The sequence below is a fragment of the Trifolium pratense genome, linkage group LG5 (assembly GCF_020283565.1).
Source record: "Trifolium pratense cultivar HEN17-A07 linkage group LG5, ARS_RC_1.1, whole genome shotgun sequence".
Lineage (NCBI taxonomy): Eukaryota > Viridiplantae > Streptophyta > Magnoliopsida > Fabales > Fabaceae > Trifolium > Trifolium pratense.
The window spans coordinates 52,076,429-52,091,554 of NC_060063.1; the positions used below are offsets into that span (position 1 = coordinate 52,076,429).

Genomic DNA, 15,126 nt, shown 5'->3' on the forward strand with positions numbered 1-15,126 from the left:
GGTACCTGCGAACCGAAATGTCCTAGATTTCGGTACGTTGTTAGTTGTTACCGAAAATTTCATTGGGGCGCTGGAATTAGGCCATTTCGGCAGAAGTTTACAGAAATAATTGTTTCGGTACCTGCGAACCGAAATGTCCCAGATTTTGGTAAGTGGTTATCGAAATTTTCATCAGCATGTCCAATTCCTTCGGTTCGTATAAACCACAGTATCCCCAAGAGCAAAAAAGAAAATTCAGGAGGTAGAAAAGAAATGAGGGGGGTCCGGAGAGAAAAGTTCTTAAAATTTTATAGTGATTTTAGGAGAAATGATTCCCTCAAATGCATATTTACACTGGAAAAAGAGGAGAATCCACTCTCCAAGGATACTAGTTTCCACTTTGAGCTACAAACTAATTTAAATTCAAAACTCAAATGTTAAACAATAAATATAGTGCTTATGTAAATAACATTGTACTTGACATGATCCAAAAAGCGCAGTAGAAAACAGTAACTATTTCATAACACCTTAATCATTAACTTTAACTGACTAATCTAACACCCTCTCCTAACAAACGAAAGATTAGTACATCAACATTTCAATGTGATGATCTCATAATGAACAGTTTTTGTTTCATTATTAGACACCTACTTAATTCTTAAATTTTAACTTATTCAAGACTAGAACCAGAATCAATTTTTTGCCTCTAAATATCTATCAAAAATAGTAACAATAGTCAATTTGGATATATGAATGCCACATACTCCAATAATGAAGTATAACTGCAGTCATATATAATTAGGCCATTGGATATGATTATTTTGTTACAAGATCCATTTCTATCCAACTGTGCATCAAATTAAAATGAAATTAATGAATGGTAATAAATTAGACATATACATTCATTGATGACAAGAAAAATAGAGATATTAAATACAATAGATACATTATACAACATTGAAATTCATAAATCCAAATATAAACTCAATCTTGTTATATATTACATTGCTTTCCATTTCATGGCTTAGAATAAATATTCAACCATTGACAACTTTGTAGAACCAGGCCAAGGAACTTGAAGCATTACCATACTATCATCATATTCAAATTTCACAGACACTCCATCGATCAAACAGCTTATCGGCTTCTGTGACGCGAACACCCTCATTTCTCCATGACCCCTCACCCCAATTTTCACCAAATTTTCTTCTTCATCAAATTCCAATGACAGAATTGAACCTCCAGAGTTTAGCATGTTCACCAATCCAATTGGTGCAAATTGAATTGATTTTTTAGGTAAAACCGTCACCGGAGAAACCATCATTAGCTCAAAACTAAAAGGCTCAAGTGAAACTTCTATACATTCTGTGCACTTTAGTAGCTTCAAATATTCATCCTTAATCATATAGACAGCAAATAAATCAACCCCTTTGATGCATATTGGGTTTTTCCCTTTGCTCCATTCAATGTCTTTAGGACTTGCAAAGCAAGTTACTGAGTGAGAAAATTCAGAGGCACTCTTGTTTCTTCTGGTTAAAGGACACCACCCTCCTCCTTGGCAATTGAATAGACCCAAAACTCCACTATACTGTTAGCAGCAAAACCACAAACAAAAATCAGGCTAATGGTTTAGACAATGTCATGAAGACTTCTTTGCTACCAAGGAAATAATATGAAAATTGAAAAGGCACATGATATATAAATTAATGAGAAAATCAACATTTTGGTCCTCTCGAATTAATTGTAATGATCAAACAATTTAGTTCCTCAAATTTACGATCTTTTTAGTAATCGTCCATCAAACCAATAAAAGCTGACGATATTGTCTTGAAGGCAAGTTCTAGAGTGGACCAACTTGATAAGTGGTATACCGTAAACAGGTACTTGAAAATTGCTCAAAACAACAATAACGAACAAGTGATGTTATACTCTCTAGAAGGATAAATTTGTTGTCCTATTTGTCATCATGAATGAGAGGTGACCTAATTGGTGTCGATTTTACAAAAACAAATATATTAGTTAAATTTTGAGCCACATATTTGTTTTCTCTTGTTTTTGTCAAATTGACACCGATCATGTCACTTTCTCAGATCGACATTGATCATGTTACTTTCTCAGATGTTACTATAAGGATGTCGTAAACTTCTATTTCCAAAGGATGACATCAATTATTGTTTTAAGTTTTTAGACAATTTTCAAGTACTGGTCTGTAGTAGAGCACTTATCAAAGTGGTTCACCGTAGAATTTGGCCTAACTTGAATAGTCTTTCGCTGCGTCAATACTAACATGTACAATGTTTAAAATTTTGGTGCTAAATTTGAGAGGCAAAAAAACCACTTATTTGTGGGATTAAAATAAGAATATAGGTTGTGTTGTATCTTACTTTGTTGAGGTTCCAAATTTTGAGCATTGTTTTGCCATCATGTAAAGGGTCAACAAATAAAGAGTCTCTAGTTGGAAGTGCATAATGTTGACACCTCAAAATTGTTCCATCAGGTAAAACCAGCTTCTTGAGCAGCTTGAAGTTGTGGTTTCCAACAGAGTCACTAACATAAATTGGTCCACCAGATATGGCACGAGAAGCAGCATGAAATTCAGAACAAGCATGATGAGATTGAAACATGTCCCAATCTGGATGTATAAAATTTCCCATCCATAAACTGTTATATGCACAGTGCACCATGTGACATCCTTGAAGCCAATATGTTCCGTTTGGATCACCAGCTGGGTCAGTGCACCAAAAATCATCACCTACATACATCACAAACAACTCGCAAAGAATTAATATATTGATCACATGATTCACATTGACTAAAAACGAAACTTTGAATATTTACGGGGACCAGAAATATATTTATCCCTGTATATCCACTCCAAGTGGTTGTGACTTGTGATTTAGAAACGTACCAACTCGTCCAAGTGATATGGTTTGTGTACCAAGGAACATGAAATCATTGCATTGTTGCATGCTGGAAATGACACCATTGCCTTTGAAATGTTTCTTCACGGAATCAGTTAGTGCCTTATAATATGCTTTGCCAAGTTCAACACGACCACCATATTCCTCTGATAACATCTCTAGAACCTGCCATGCATAATTTATTAGCTAGTAAAATTAGTATAAAATTTGGAAAAATGAGTACTAAAGTATTCTCGTTCAATCCCCGCTCAGTTGACATCTATACGTGAAATATACATATAAAATTTGGAGAATTAATAAAATTAAATAAAAAAAAAGACTTACATGTGTGACATCAATTTTGACACCATCAACGCCAACAAATTTGAGATGAGAATGAAGTCCATCATACAACCGAAACGCCTCTTCTGGCTTCACCAATCCAACACTATTCTCAACTATCTTCACCACCGCCAAATCCGTCATACACCTCTCAGCCCCTGGCGACAACTTCGCCTCCACCACCACCGACTCCGGCATCCCTTCAACATTAGGCCTAATCCCACCCCAATAACCACAAAAAGCATGCCACACATAAACCTCCTTTAACAACCCCCCAAATTCCCTCTTTAAATCCCTCACAAACCCACCCATACCTAAACATTCATCATAGTCCTTAAATTTTTTATTTTCTTCAAAACTTATTAACCTTCCCAACATTTGTTCACCTGGTATACCACAATTCAAACTTAAACAATCACCACCGTTCAAAAAATCTTCATCATCACGACAAAAATTTTGCCAACCATCATCAATGATTACAAAACTTGGTGGACACTCACCTTCTACTAAACCTTTAATACCTTCTTTTACACCTTGAGGGTGCACCTTAAGATAAAATGCATCCCATGTACACCATCCAAATTTATCAACAATATCAGGTATTGTTTTTTCTTCTAGAAGTTTGAATGTTCCTAAGTGGTCTCTAACAACCTTAATCGCTTCGTTCATTAAAATATAAGGATCAAAGTTAGCATGAATGTATAAACATGTTTTGAAAGATGATTCAGTTACACGTGTGGAACCACTCTCCATGCAAATATCAACGTGGTTGTTTTTGTTTGATGCTGGTTGAAGTGAAGCTCTGAAAGAACCTTCAATGAGTGGTAAAAGAAGAACATAAGGACGTTCTTTAACGGTGTCGTTTTCGAGTATTATCATTTGTGTTTCGTTTTCTATGTCGTTGCCTTTGTTTCCTGTCCAATGAGTGCTCCACCATAATTTGAATCTGAATATGCTTGTGAATCTTATTCCGGTGAGGGTGCCGATGGAAACCACGTGGCGGTTTCGTGGTTCGTCGGCATTGAATCCGACGAAGCAACCGGAAAGGTGAGGTGGTGGAGTGACGGTTATGTTTGGTGGGACTTGAGTGAGGATTGGGTTGTTGTTGGCGAGGAATGTTGAGTTTTCGAGTTTTATGGAGGGGGGTGAATTGGCATGGAAGGGAGGTGTTTCTTTAAGGTTTGTTATGCTTGGCGCCATGGTGATGAGGAATGAGGAAGAGAAATTAAAGTTTGGGAGTGAGATCAATGAATGGGACTATGGGAGTTGCATTTGCAATTGACTACATCATTGTTATATAAAAGAAATTTTAAGGCTGCATTTGATTAGCAAAACAACAAGTATCAGACAGAACCGTACAGGACAAAACAAGATAGTACTAGACAGGATAAAACTATACCGGCGAGAGATATAGCGATAATATTTTTTATATTAAAAAATAAAATGGATATTTTCATATTTTTTATAGTTATTGTGAACAAAAAGTTATCTCGTGGTTCAGTGGGGGACAAAAATTCTTATTTTTATCTTGTCTCTTACTGCTTATTTTGTCTAGTTCCATAACCAAATTCTAAATCAAATAGGATATAACAAAAGTTGTCCAATTCAATTCTCTATTTTTTAGCAAATTAAATGCACCCTAAGTAAACCGTTTCAAAACTTACCGAGACTCCTTGTGTCGCAAGTGATGTCGGATGTGTCCAATTGAAAGTTGAATAGCATACAAATAAGATACAAGTAAGATGATAATAATAGATTTAATATCATCAAATCAAATAGATGACAATGCTTACGAGACCTGTTTACTATTTTCTTTGCATTCTACATAGACTCAATCTTATTAAAACGATCGATCATATACATCTCATAAGAATTTTTTTTGGTTATCATAATATTGGTACAATGAAATATATAAAGTGAGTTCTTTTTTCTTAACCAAATTTTTTTCATTAACATAAATAAAAATTTGAATCTCTACACATGTTTAAGGTAACAAAAATAACTAAAACTCTTACTACTTGAACCAATTTATTGTTGGTAATATGAACTTATCAAAATTTAAAATAAAAGAGTAAATATAATCGTATCATCCTCTTATTTGAGAGAGTATTTCTTTTACACTTTAATACAAAATTAGTCTTACACGGTATTTGATGTGAAACGGTTGTAAACACACAAATAAATACACAAAATAAAGTGAAGAGAGTTCGGGAAGATGCGAATTTTGAAGTGATCTCTAAATTGAGTAATAGATAAGCATAACAGCAAACAAGTTTATACGCGTGTCCGTAGAAAATACAGCACAGGGCAAAGCTTGAGAGGCAGCCACGTTATAACTAACAAGATACATGTGACTTCTAATTGATCAAGTTCCTAAACTTTTTTGTTATCTTCGGTGGCATTTAGGGTGCACAAAATGTAAAATTTGTGCACCATAGACAAAGTTTCAAAAGCAAAATGGGAGGTTAGATTTTGCATTCCCACTAAATCTTATCATACACCTCCTACACCTTATCACATCTTCATTCTTCTCCTTCTTCATCACTATACGACTTCTTCATCATTCTTCATCACACCTTATGCACCCTAAATGCCACCTTTTTACACTTTGTCATTTTTTAATTAATGTTTTTATCTAAAAAAATTAAATAATATTAACCCACCATCATCTTCTTCACTCTTCATCTTCAAATCATTTAAGAACAAAAAAATCACAGCACAAAAATTTGGGATAAAATAGCTTAGCTAACAACTTAAATGAACAACTTTTTTTTCTTCCCTTTCACTAGTTGGATTCCAAAATTGTGGAGCTCGTGCGCCACAACAATGGAGTTTTTTGAATCCGAACACAAAGGAGCTCGTGCGCCGCAACAATGGAGTTTTTAGATCTGGAATTCAAAGATTTTTTTCTGGATAAAATCTACCAAAATAGTGGAGCTTAAATTTATAATCGATTTTTCTTCGTATAGTTTTTTTTGCATCTTCTTCTCTTTGGAAGTTTGAAAATGTCAGATCTGGAATATTGGACTGATTCAGTTCTTTTGCTAGCAAAAATCCCATAGCAACACAGTTTTTAGGAATGGGTGTAGTTTTTTTTTTGTCAGAAACTAGTGATGGTGAGGAGGGAGAAGGTGATAGAGAATGAGGTTAGATTAATAGATTTAATTTGGTTGTGAGATAAAATCTAGTGTTGATAGACTATAATAAAATTGTGTTCCTTATCAGATCTAAGGGTCAAAAATCAACTTATAAAGTTGTGCATCCATGCACAAATTTAACAATTTGTGCATTCTAAATGCCACCGTTATCTTCTGCCGATAACTGAAACTAATCTTCTTGACTGAATTATTGGCAGTTTGTTTATGAAGAAAAGAGAAAATCGTATAAAATTGTACTCCCATTCCAACAGACAACAAGAACTTGCATGACAATGATACTAATCTAATCGTAAAGACAGAAAACAACGGCTACTTAATACTTATATCTCTCTATATAAGACCTTTTGATCAATGCACAGTTTTTTAGTAAAATTATCAACAACACATCTTAAACTTGAAGGTTTTATAAAAAGAGACATAAGAAATTAGAAGATTTCATTATAACGTTTGATTAGATTTAGGGGCTCAGAATATTTTGAATTAAAATAAATCATGTGATATCTTCGACAAACACATTCTTCGTTGCCTTCTCCGATCTGTTGCCTTCTCCGCATGATTCCCTCTCAATCATTTTCTCAAATCGAACAAACAATACTGATCACTGGAGCTGAACAGGGTGCTCATGATTCAGTCTTGGAGGTCGCATATGGTGGTTAATGCGAGTGTTGTAATTCCATATGGACCACCAAGCAATAGCAAATTCATTCCTCACGCACGCACATTCACAGTTGCACATTGCAAAGAAAAACTCGAACAAACAAATAGAATACAATATACAACTACAACTATCAGCAAAAACAACAGAAATAATTAACCGCTTCCAACAAATTTTTGAAGTCGGGTTATATCAGTTAATGTCTTCTGTAGTTCTGGCATTAGATGCTGCATTTGTTCTCCCGTTCTCAATAGATCTTTTCTGTTGCAACTCATTTTTCAATCTTTGGATCTCCTGATCCTTCTCATTTATTTTATCTTGCAACATCAAAACCTGCAGGAAAATCCAATGAATTAGGTTCACATACAACCTCTCACAAATAAACAATAATCTGATAGTTCCGAAACATAGTCTAAATGAAATGATTAACGACAATAGATTTTAAGAGAAAGTCGGAATCGGAGTAAATAACCAAAAGTGAGACCTTGAAAAAGAAAAAACTTTCCAAGTGGTAAAAATTACTCCGTAAACCTCACTCAAAAAATCAGAAGATACTAATCTGATTATCTACTTCAATCTTGGGTTTGGTGTTTTACTTTTCTTCTTTATTTCTGTATTTTGTGGACCTGAGTATTACTTGTGCTCATTGACATTGTACTCTTGCTTATCTTTTGATTATTAATAATATTTGGCACTAAAAAAAAGTAGGGATAAGTGAAAACCATTTCATTGGATCTTTCCACATCATTGGTCAATCCATCCATATGCTTCTGCAACCCTGTAGCATATTTTAAGGGTTAAGATTACACAAATTGCTAATACATGAAGAAATAAACAAACAGATCAAGATATTCCTGCAAACATTTGACATGTTAAAACGTCCTAACAAATTGTTAATACTATAAAGAATATTTAGCTACACACTCTAAACACTGGGACACACCCCTCCCCTCCTATTAGAGGGACAGACATAAATTTTGCTCAAGAATAGTGTGCCGATCATTTGTGCAAAATATTATTGCCATGTAGGATAATATGTAATTACAAATTAACCTCTTGGACGAATCCAATATGACAGCATGGGAAACAAATAGTCACCAAGTATCCCGTAGTGAGATGAAATCACTCAACTAACCTTCAAATTGATTTCTGAGCTCGGAATTCTGGTCTTTCTGCAATGAAAGTTTCATTGCTAATTCATGCATCTGAGACCAAGAAAAAAAGAGCAAAAAGAATGTAATATCAGCACTAATTCAGCAACAAACAATATTGAAAAATAAATTAGGCAGAATAAATCTGTGTAGAATAGTTAATGTGTAATGTTAATGCCGATCAATAAATATGATAAACTTTTTTTCATTTGTTCAACATGTGAACAAACTTCCAATTGAATGAGGAGAAAAAAAGGAAAAGGGAAAAAGTGATAGTTAAACTTAGAAGCATGAAGCAAATAAGATAGCATCACCTTGCCCTCAGAAGCTTGATGCCCAATCTCTTCATTTTCCTCTTGTAGAGTTCTACATTTAGCCATTAGCAACTTTCCCATCTTGCTTTGGGCAGTAAAGTTTATAGCAGCAATGTTATCTTGCAACTCCTTTACTCTTTTGTCCTTTTCCGCAACTAAATTCTATGATCAGATCAGAAGTCTTGTAAGAAAGTTGGAATAAACACCAATGTGAATAATGTGTCAATGAAGTAATAAAACCACTTCCTAATATATGTAGAAAATTGGGCATATTATGCATAATTGCAATAAAAACACATTAAAGCATATAAAAATTATAAGCCACAAGAAAAAGTAATCAAGGCATAGTAAATCTGAGCTATGAAGGCATCAATATTAGGCATGTCTAATCAGCAAACACAATTCAGAAACTTTATTAAGTTTCCTTCAGATTCATCATTGATGTTAGAGCTAATGATAGTAGTCAGCTGAAAACCTGTTCTACATTTAACACCACCCAGTGGCGGCTTAACTACATGTGCGAGATGTGCGACGGCATCGGGCCTCAAAATTTAGAGGGCCTCAACTCAAAATTTTGAGGTATATAATATTACTTATATATTATTTATACCTATAAAATATCAGATGTATATTAATAGAATAATTTTTAGGCCCTAAAATAATAGTTATATATTGTTAATGTTCATAAAATATCATGAGTATCAATATATTAGTTATCTATACTCGTAAATATAGTTCTAGTCCATTTTAATCTTTACATAAAATTTAACCTTAGATTAGGAGGTTTATATACAAAGATAATTATTTTGTATTTCTTGTCCATTTGATTTAATGCAATTGGTTTAATATTGATAATTTATATGTTTGCAAGAATAAGAATGATTTTTTTATATATATTATATGCAATTTAAATCGACAAATATCTTTTTTTTTTAAAAATTATATTTTTTTATTAAGGGTCCACTTTTATATTTTGCACAGAGCCTCCTAAAACTCGGAGACGCCCCTGACACCACCCTACACTCTAGAAGTTAACGTTTTCATTTTTGTATGGTTTGCATTTAAACCAGATAATCAAACTAGAGAAAATGCTTACCCACTTTCACTTCTCTCTGTTTTACTCAAAAAAATTGATTCCATTTTTTTTTTTTTGACTAAGATTCCATTTTCTTTGGTAATATACAAAGTAGCAAAATCTTTTAACATGGTCTCTTAGTGAACAATTGATGGAAATACCATTATGAAATAAGCAGATGCACTGATCCTCATAAAGGACAACAATTATTTTCTTCATTGTCTCTGGGTTGATGAAACTACGATAGCAAATTGGTCTAACATTAAAGGATAACATTATATTTCTTCACTACATCTCTGGGTTGATAAAACTGCAATGACAACTTAGACTAACATTTTCCTAGACCAACCTGAGTTATGACATTTACTCTACTTCAATGTGTCAAAAGACTAAACTTGATTTAAAGTCGGAAAAAAAGATGGGTAACAAACCTTTAACCGTGTGAACTCTTCATGAACTGCCGGATCTAGTAAGAACCTCCTTGCCTACAATTTAAATAGCAACCAGAAATAAGTGATGATATTTTAGGGAGAGCCCGAAAGGGAATAAATGCAAATGCAACAACATACACCAAAATTGATTTGGAAGTGTTAATGTTCTTCAACTGATTGCTCATGTAAACAAGGATGCCACATTCATGCAACAACCACCAACAATGTCTTTTCCCTCTAGTTGGAGAGTTGGCTAGAGTCACAAATACAGCATAGACAATTAAGGTATAAAACTATAAAAGTAAAGAAGGTCCAGTGGTCCACCTTTATCAAGTCCAGTGTTGATATATTATTCCTCTTTTGTGACAGCTATTGGATTCAGTTAATAGAAATAATATCCCAGAAATCTATCATTATTCCCTAGATTCAGGACCAGGATCCTAGTTGTAATTAGCTTGTATATGATCTACATGAGTAGACAATTGTGATCCACCCAACCCCCAAAAAATAAACAGTTCATGAGTAAATAAAAAAATCGCCAACTGTGTTGCGCGGTAGAGAAAGATGACTAAGAAAAAACTATGGAGCTAATGCAGAGGAACCTAGGTAATTTGGGGCCTGTTTGGCTTTTGAAAACAAAATACAAAGAGGAAAAAAATAATGTTTTCTCAACCCAAACAGGTCCTTAGCATTTCAACCTTGTAGCTTTCCTACATAATAATAGTGTAAACAACCGAGTTGTAGAAGCATACAGCAGCAAATAAAATGGTCTAGAAGATAAGAGGAGATCTAAAATAGAAGAGTATTAACAGAATTACAACCAAGGAAACTTTGCAGTTTTTATTTACTACAGAACATAATAAAGCTGAACTAGCGGTGTTTTGGATAATGGTGTCTCTATTTCCATGAAGGAAAAACAACTTTCCTGGTTTAACCTCAATTTTAAATAAATCGATTGGATTATAAAAAACTGTCCACACAAATAAACAATGCACTAATGCAGTTCAATATTAATGCTTCAAACTTGATATCTCTATTTATCATGAAAGCACCCAATAATAATATTGCGCAATGCCGCAATCACTTCTCCTATTAAATGCCATACAACATAAATGCAATAAAAAAAACTGGAATACAAGCAATGAACAAGGCATAAACAATGTCTACTAAGTGGCTCAACAAAGTTGAAACTATTTTAACCTTCAAAAAATAATATGCATGAAAACAATACCTGCATTGATGCTGGCTTGAGTTGAGCTTTGAGGTCCCGTACAGCAGACTGGAAAAGTTTAGAAAGACACGTAAACAATAAATTAATTTAGCATACATTGAAATAAATCACTAACATCTGTAAAATCATAATAAACAAAATAAAATTCAAATAGTAATAATAAATTTAAAAATAAAAACCACTGACATCTGTAAAATGAAAGTAGCTTTGAACTTTCTGATCAAGATAAGACTCTTATCTTGATCAGAAAGATAAGACTCAACAATCAGATTGAAATGCTAAAATGTTGAGACCAGATGAATCAGTTTCAAAATTTCCCAGCTATGTTGTTAATATCAGATAGCAGCAAAAATTTTCCCTCCAAAATGCAAAAGCAGCCAAATAGCGCTACCGATCCTCTACGCCACCGCTATTATCCTGCAAATAGCGGCCGCTATTTCCGCTTCTCTAAATAGCGGAAAACAGCGTTATAGCATCTGACGCCACGCTATAGCGCCGCTATTAACATCATAGTTTCCCAGACTCTTGATTTTCTATCGTGTTTCGTTGTATATACATTTTATTGTATTTTATTGTATAATGTTTTAATATAATTTGCTTGTTTCAGTTTCAAAATATCTATGTTGTCAAAACTTACCTAAATTCCAGTTTCAAGATTCATGTTGCATGTCTTTAAATTTGGAAAAAAGTGTTGTTAGGGGGAAAATTATACAGAAAAAGGTTCGAGTAAAACTGGTATTTATTTTTGGTTACAAAACCAGCACAAAACTGGAATCAAATCAATCAGGATTTTAGGTTTTAAAAAGCTTTGCAGAATCTTCTATTCTATCAAAGAAGCATTGAACATCTCAAGCAAAATACAGTGAAACTAAAAGTAGACAGTTGTTATATGTAAATGATTTGGTTTAGTAGTGTATTAATTTAGCATTTAGGACTTGGATGTTATATTGTTTGGTGCTGGTTTTTTGCAGCTAGGTGTTTTGCAGCTACTGGGTCTTTGGTTCTATATATTATCTCCCAGGGGAAAAGGGGTTTACTTTAGCATTCTAAGTAGATGCTATAAAGAACAATAACCTGATTTATAGAATATTTCCTACCTTCAGCTCTGCTATCTCTTGCTCGCGTTTAGCAAATGTCACAATGAATGCAGCTTCCTTTTTCTTTGCCTTTTCAAGCTGATAACCAATAAAAATGTGGAAGAGATCAATAAATATGATCAGTGTATAAGGAATCATTTTAAAGCAAAAAAATAGAATTTTATATTCTAAATGGCCGAACCTGGTCTCCTAAGGACTCTTCCGATGATTTCAGTGCTTGAAGATAATTAATCACCAATTTGGGTACTAGAAAGCATCAATAGGAAACAATTTGTCAGGTATATATTTAAAACATAAAACAGTCATAAATAGAACTAGATTTTGAATAATTAGTACATTCATGATTTATCATTAGCAAATAACTCACTTGTAACGTACAAACTAACCTGGTGTGGTCCCAGCAGGTATGAATGGTTCATTTTGAAATGAAGAGCGCCATTTTTGAATCTCGGTTTGTGCAGCCTCAAGTTCATTCTTGAATATGCAATGATCCAGTAAGCAATTTTAGGAAAGAAAAAGCTATGACTCAACGTAGACTGAGATTGAAATTTTATGCATTCAAGAATCAATTGCAAACAATCACATACATTCAAAAGACTTATTTTATAAGACAAGAAGATGCAAGTAAACATACAAAACCAGTTAATTTTCCAACTATAGATGATCCGCTTCCACCTTGACTATTATATGTAACTTTCTGAGAGTTTCAAATCCATGGTTATGGGAATTCTTTCTATCTAACTGATCAAAGCAACGATGTACGAGCATTTTATATACACATGATGATTCATGGTGTTTACATGCAAAGGGGGAAAAAAAGAGCAACCATTTTTTATCCCACGTGACTTTTTACTGTGAGCCATACATGAATCTAACACTCACTAGCCTGTTTGGATAGACATTTGCAGAGCTTAAATGCACATTATGTCCGTAGGCATCAGACGTTTTCTGATACATGGGACTAGCCATGGTGAAATAAAAAACTAAAACGTATAAATCACATGACTTATACCTGCAGTCTATTCCCCTCAATAACAGAAAAGGACCAGCCCAAGAGCCAAGCAGCCCAAGGTAGGGCTTTAGGCCTCAAAATATTTGGCAAAAAGGCCTAAAAAATGGATTTTAGTTATAAATAGATGTTTGGCCAGCTCAGTGGGTCAAGACAAGGGGCTAAAATCCCCCTTGACCTAGGGTAGGTTCAACCATTGGACTCAACAAAACCTAATATATTCAATTTTTATATAAGTCGTGTGATATTCTTTTCTTTTTTTAAATTTAAAAGACATCACTATAAAATTTGTTTTAGCCCTCTAAACATATTGGACCGGCCCTATATAACAGAATTTCAAATTCTTTGAGCAAACAACGTCCATTACTAAAGAAAAAACATACCAGGCACGACGCAAGCGTATCCTTACAGTCTTGAAGACTGCAAAACAAAACAAAAAAATCCAGGAAATAAAATTAGGGTCAAACAGTTCACTGCATTGAGTCTTGAGAAGCAAAATAATGACACTTCGCTCACACCATATCAGTGGGACATAACAACAACACTACACACTGTCACACAACTAGAAAGAATAACAGGGGATGAGAATTTTGCTAACACTATATTTCATTCACAAACTTATGATATACGACATAACATACAACATGCCTTTACATAGGCTTTTGATTCTTAATAATTAAGCAAGCTATCTACTATCTATTAAGCTAACAATGAGGCAAACGGTGTAGGCAAGAGGTGGGCGGTGGTGCCTCTTGCTTTCTCACGAGGTCCAACCAAAATGTTTCTTATTGATTAAGTATACCACTTAACATGGTTCTATTTGTTTCTCAAAGCTTCTAGTCTTAACTTGATTTAATTTCTAACACATGATCTATACCGAGATACACATACCTCCCGCGAAGAGACAAAATCATTCCAGTTGTAACGCCAGACGCCACTTCAACTTCAGCTTTGGTTTTGGCCTAAAACATGAAGCAACATTACAATTTGTGGATTAGGTTTTTTGACAAAAATCAAATACCGAAAGATCGAATAAAGCAGATATTGTTCATTACCTTCTTTCCTAAAGGATCATTATCAAAATCGGTATCGTCAAAATCAGGAGATGACCTCTTATTAATACCTATAACATCAAATTCATATCAATATCAATGAATAAATGAATGAATGAAACAATAAGAAAATGTTGAATAAATAGCATTAGCAATGCAATTAGAGTAAAACCTGGACGCGTTCCGCTAATTTCACCTCCAAAATCAAATTCCTGCTATTGAGAAGAAAAAATGAAGATAATAAGTAAAGTACGGGGTAGAAAGGGAAAGACGATGGAGGAGAGAATAGAGTTGGGAATTACGTCGTCGAAATGAGTAGGGGAAGCCATTGTTGTGATTGTGAAGTTGAGAAACCCTAGGAATCGAATCGGATGAGAGTGACGGAACTAAACAAGTAGATAGGGTGGTAGTACTTGGAGGAGGAGGAATGAATGAATATGTACTTTGCTCTGAAATCTGAAAGCGAATACCTCTGTTGTTGACGGAGATGAAAAACGGGCTTCGGTTAATTTCGATTGGTACAATAGGTGACGAGAAATTTGGGTAGTATGTTATAGTCTTATAGCTCATAAATTCGATCTCAGCTTATTATGAAAAAAAAAAAAGGTTTTGGATATTGTAGTTGCAACAATCTTATAATTTAAAAAAAAATAAATTGTTATGATTTTTAAACTAGTTAGATTTTCAAAACTCGATTTCTCAAAAGATTCTCTGAGCATAAATAAGTAAGTT

General features: G+C 33.9%; 2 protein-coding genes across 4 annotated transcripts; both read right to left on the reverse strand.

Moving 5' to 3' along the window:
• Positions 1 to 900: 900 nt before the first annotated feature.
• Positions 901 to 4,531, reverse strand: LOC123885299 (galactinol--sucrose galactosyltransferase-like). The gene is made up of 4 exons (XM_045934578.1): positions 3,225 to 4,531; positions 2,888 to 3,065; positions 2,364 to 2,731; positions 901 to 1,567 (listed from the first exon to the last, which is right to left on the reverse strand). The coding sequence occupies exons 1-4, from the start codon at positions 4,419 to 4,421 to the stop codon at positions 1,004 to 1,006; spliced, it is 2,307 nt and encodes a 768-aa protein (XP_045790534.1). The 5' UTR covers positions 4,422 to 4,531; the 3' UTR covers positions 901 to 1,003.
• Positions 4,532 to 6,524: 1,993 nt separating this feature from the next.
• Positions 6,525 to 14,918, reverse strand: LOC123885551 (FKBP12-interacting protein of 37 kDa-like). Of its 3 annotated transcripts, none has more exons than XM_045934830.1 (14): positions 14,697 to 14,918; positions 14,567 to 14,609; positions 14,398 to 14,465; positions 14,234 to 14,304; positions 13,726 to 13,762; positions 12,720 to 12,807; positions 12,515 to 12,579; positions 12,334 to 12,411; positions 11,237 to 11,284; positions 10,006 to 10,059; positions 8,500 to 8,661; positions 8,170 to 8,239; positions 7,757 to 7,812; positions 6,525 to 7,367 (listed from the first exon to the last, which is right to left on the reverse strand). In XM_045934830.1, exons 1-14 carry the CDS (start codon positions 14,721 to 14,723, stop codon positions 7,227 to 7,229), a joined length of 1,008 nt encoding a protein of 335 aa, XP_045790786.1. In that variant the 5' UTR covers positions 14,724 to 14,918; the 3' UTR covers positions 6,525 to 7,226. The 3 variants fall into 3 exon arrangements, with proteins under 3 accessions (XP_045790786.1, XP_045790787.1, XP_045790788.1); XM_045934831.1 differs by having other exon boundaries at positions 6,813 to 7,367; positions 14,567 to 14,606; XM_045934832.1 differs by lacking the exons at positions 6,525 to 7,367; positions 7,757 to 7,812 and having other exon boundaries at positions 8,165 to 8,239.
• Positions 14,919 to 15,126: the final 208 nt, after the last annotated feature.

What these genes read in the sequence shown, in the direction of transcription:
- LOC123885299 (XM_045934578.1), bottom strand. Translation starts at nt 4,421, where the DNA reads ATGGCGCCAAGCATAACAAACCTTAAAGAAACACCTCCCTTCCATGCC. An exon ending in TCAAAATTGATGTCACACAT is followed by an intron (nt 3,066 to 3,224) that starts GTAAGTCTTTTT and finishes TATGCATGGCAG; the next exon opens with GTTCTAGAGATGTTATCAGA. An exon ending in CATATCACTTGGACGAGTTG is followed by an intron (nt 2,732 to 2,887) that starts GTACGTTTCTAA and finishes TGATGTATGTAG; the next exon opens with GTGATGATTTTTGGTGCACT.
- LOC123885551 (XM_045934830.1), bottom strand. Translation starts at nt 14,723, where the DNA reads ATGGCTTCCCCTACTCATTTCGACGAC. An exon ending in AAGAGTCCTTAGGAGACCAG is followed by an intron (nt 12,412 to 12,514) that starts GTTCGGCCATTT and finishes ATTGGTTATCAG; the next exon opens with CTTGAAAAGGCAAAGAAAAA. An exon ending in AAGAGTTCACACGGTTAAAG is followed by an intron (nt 8,662 to 10,005) that starts GTTTGTTACCCA and finishes ATCTGATCATAG; the next exon opens with AATTTAGTTGCGGAAAAGGA.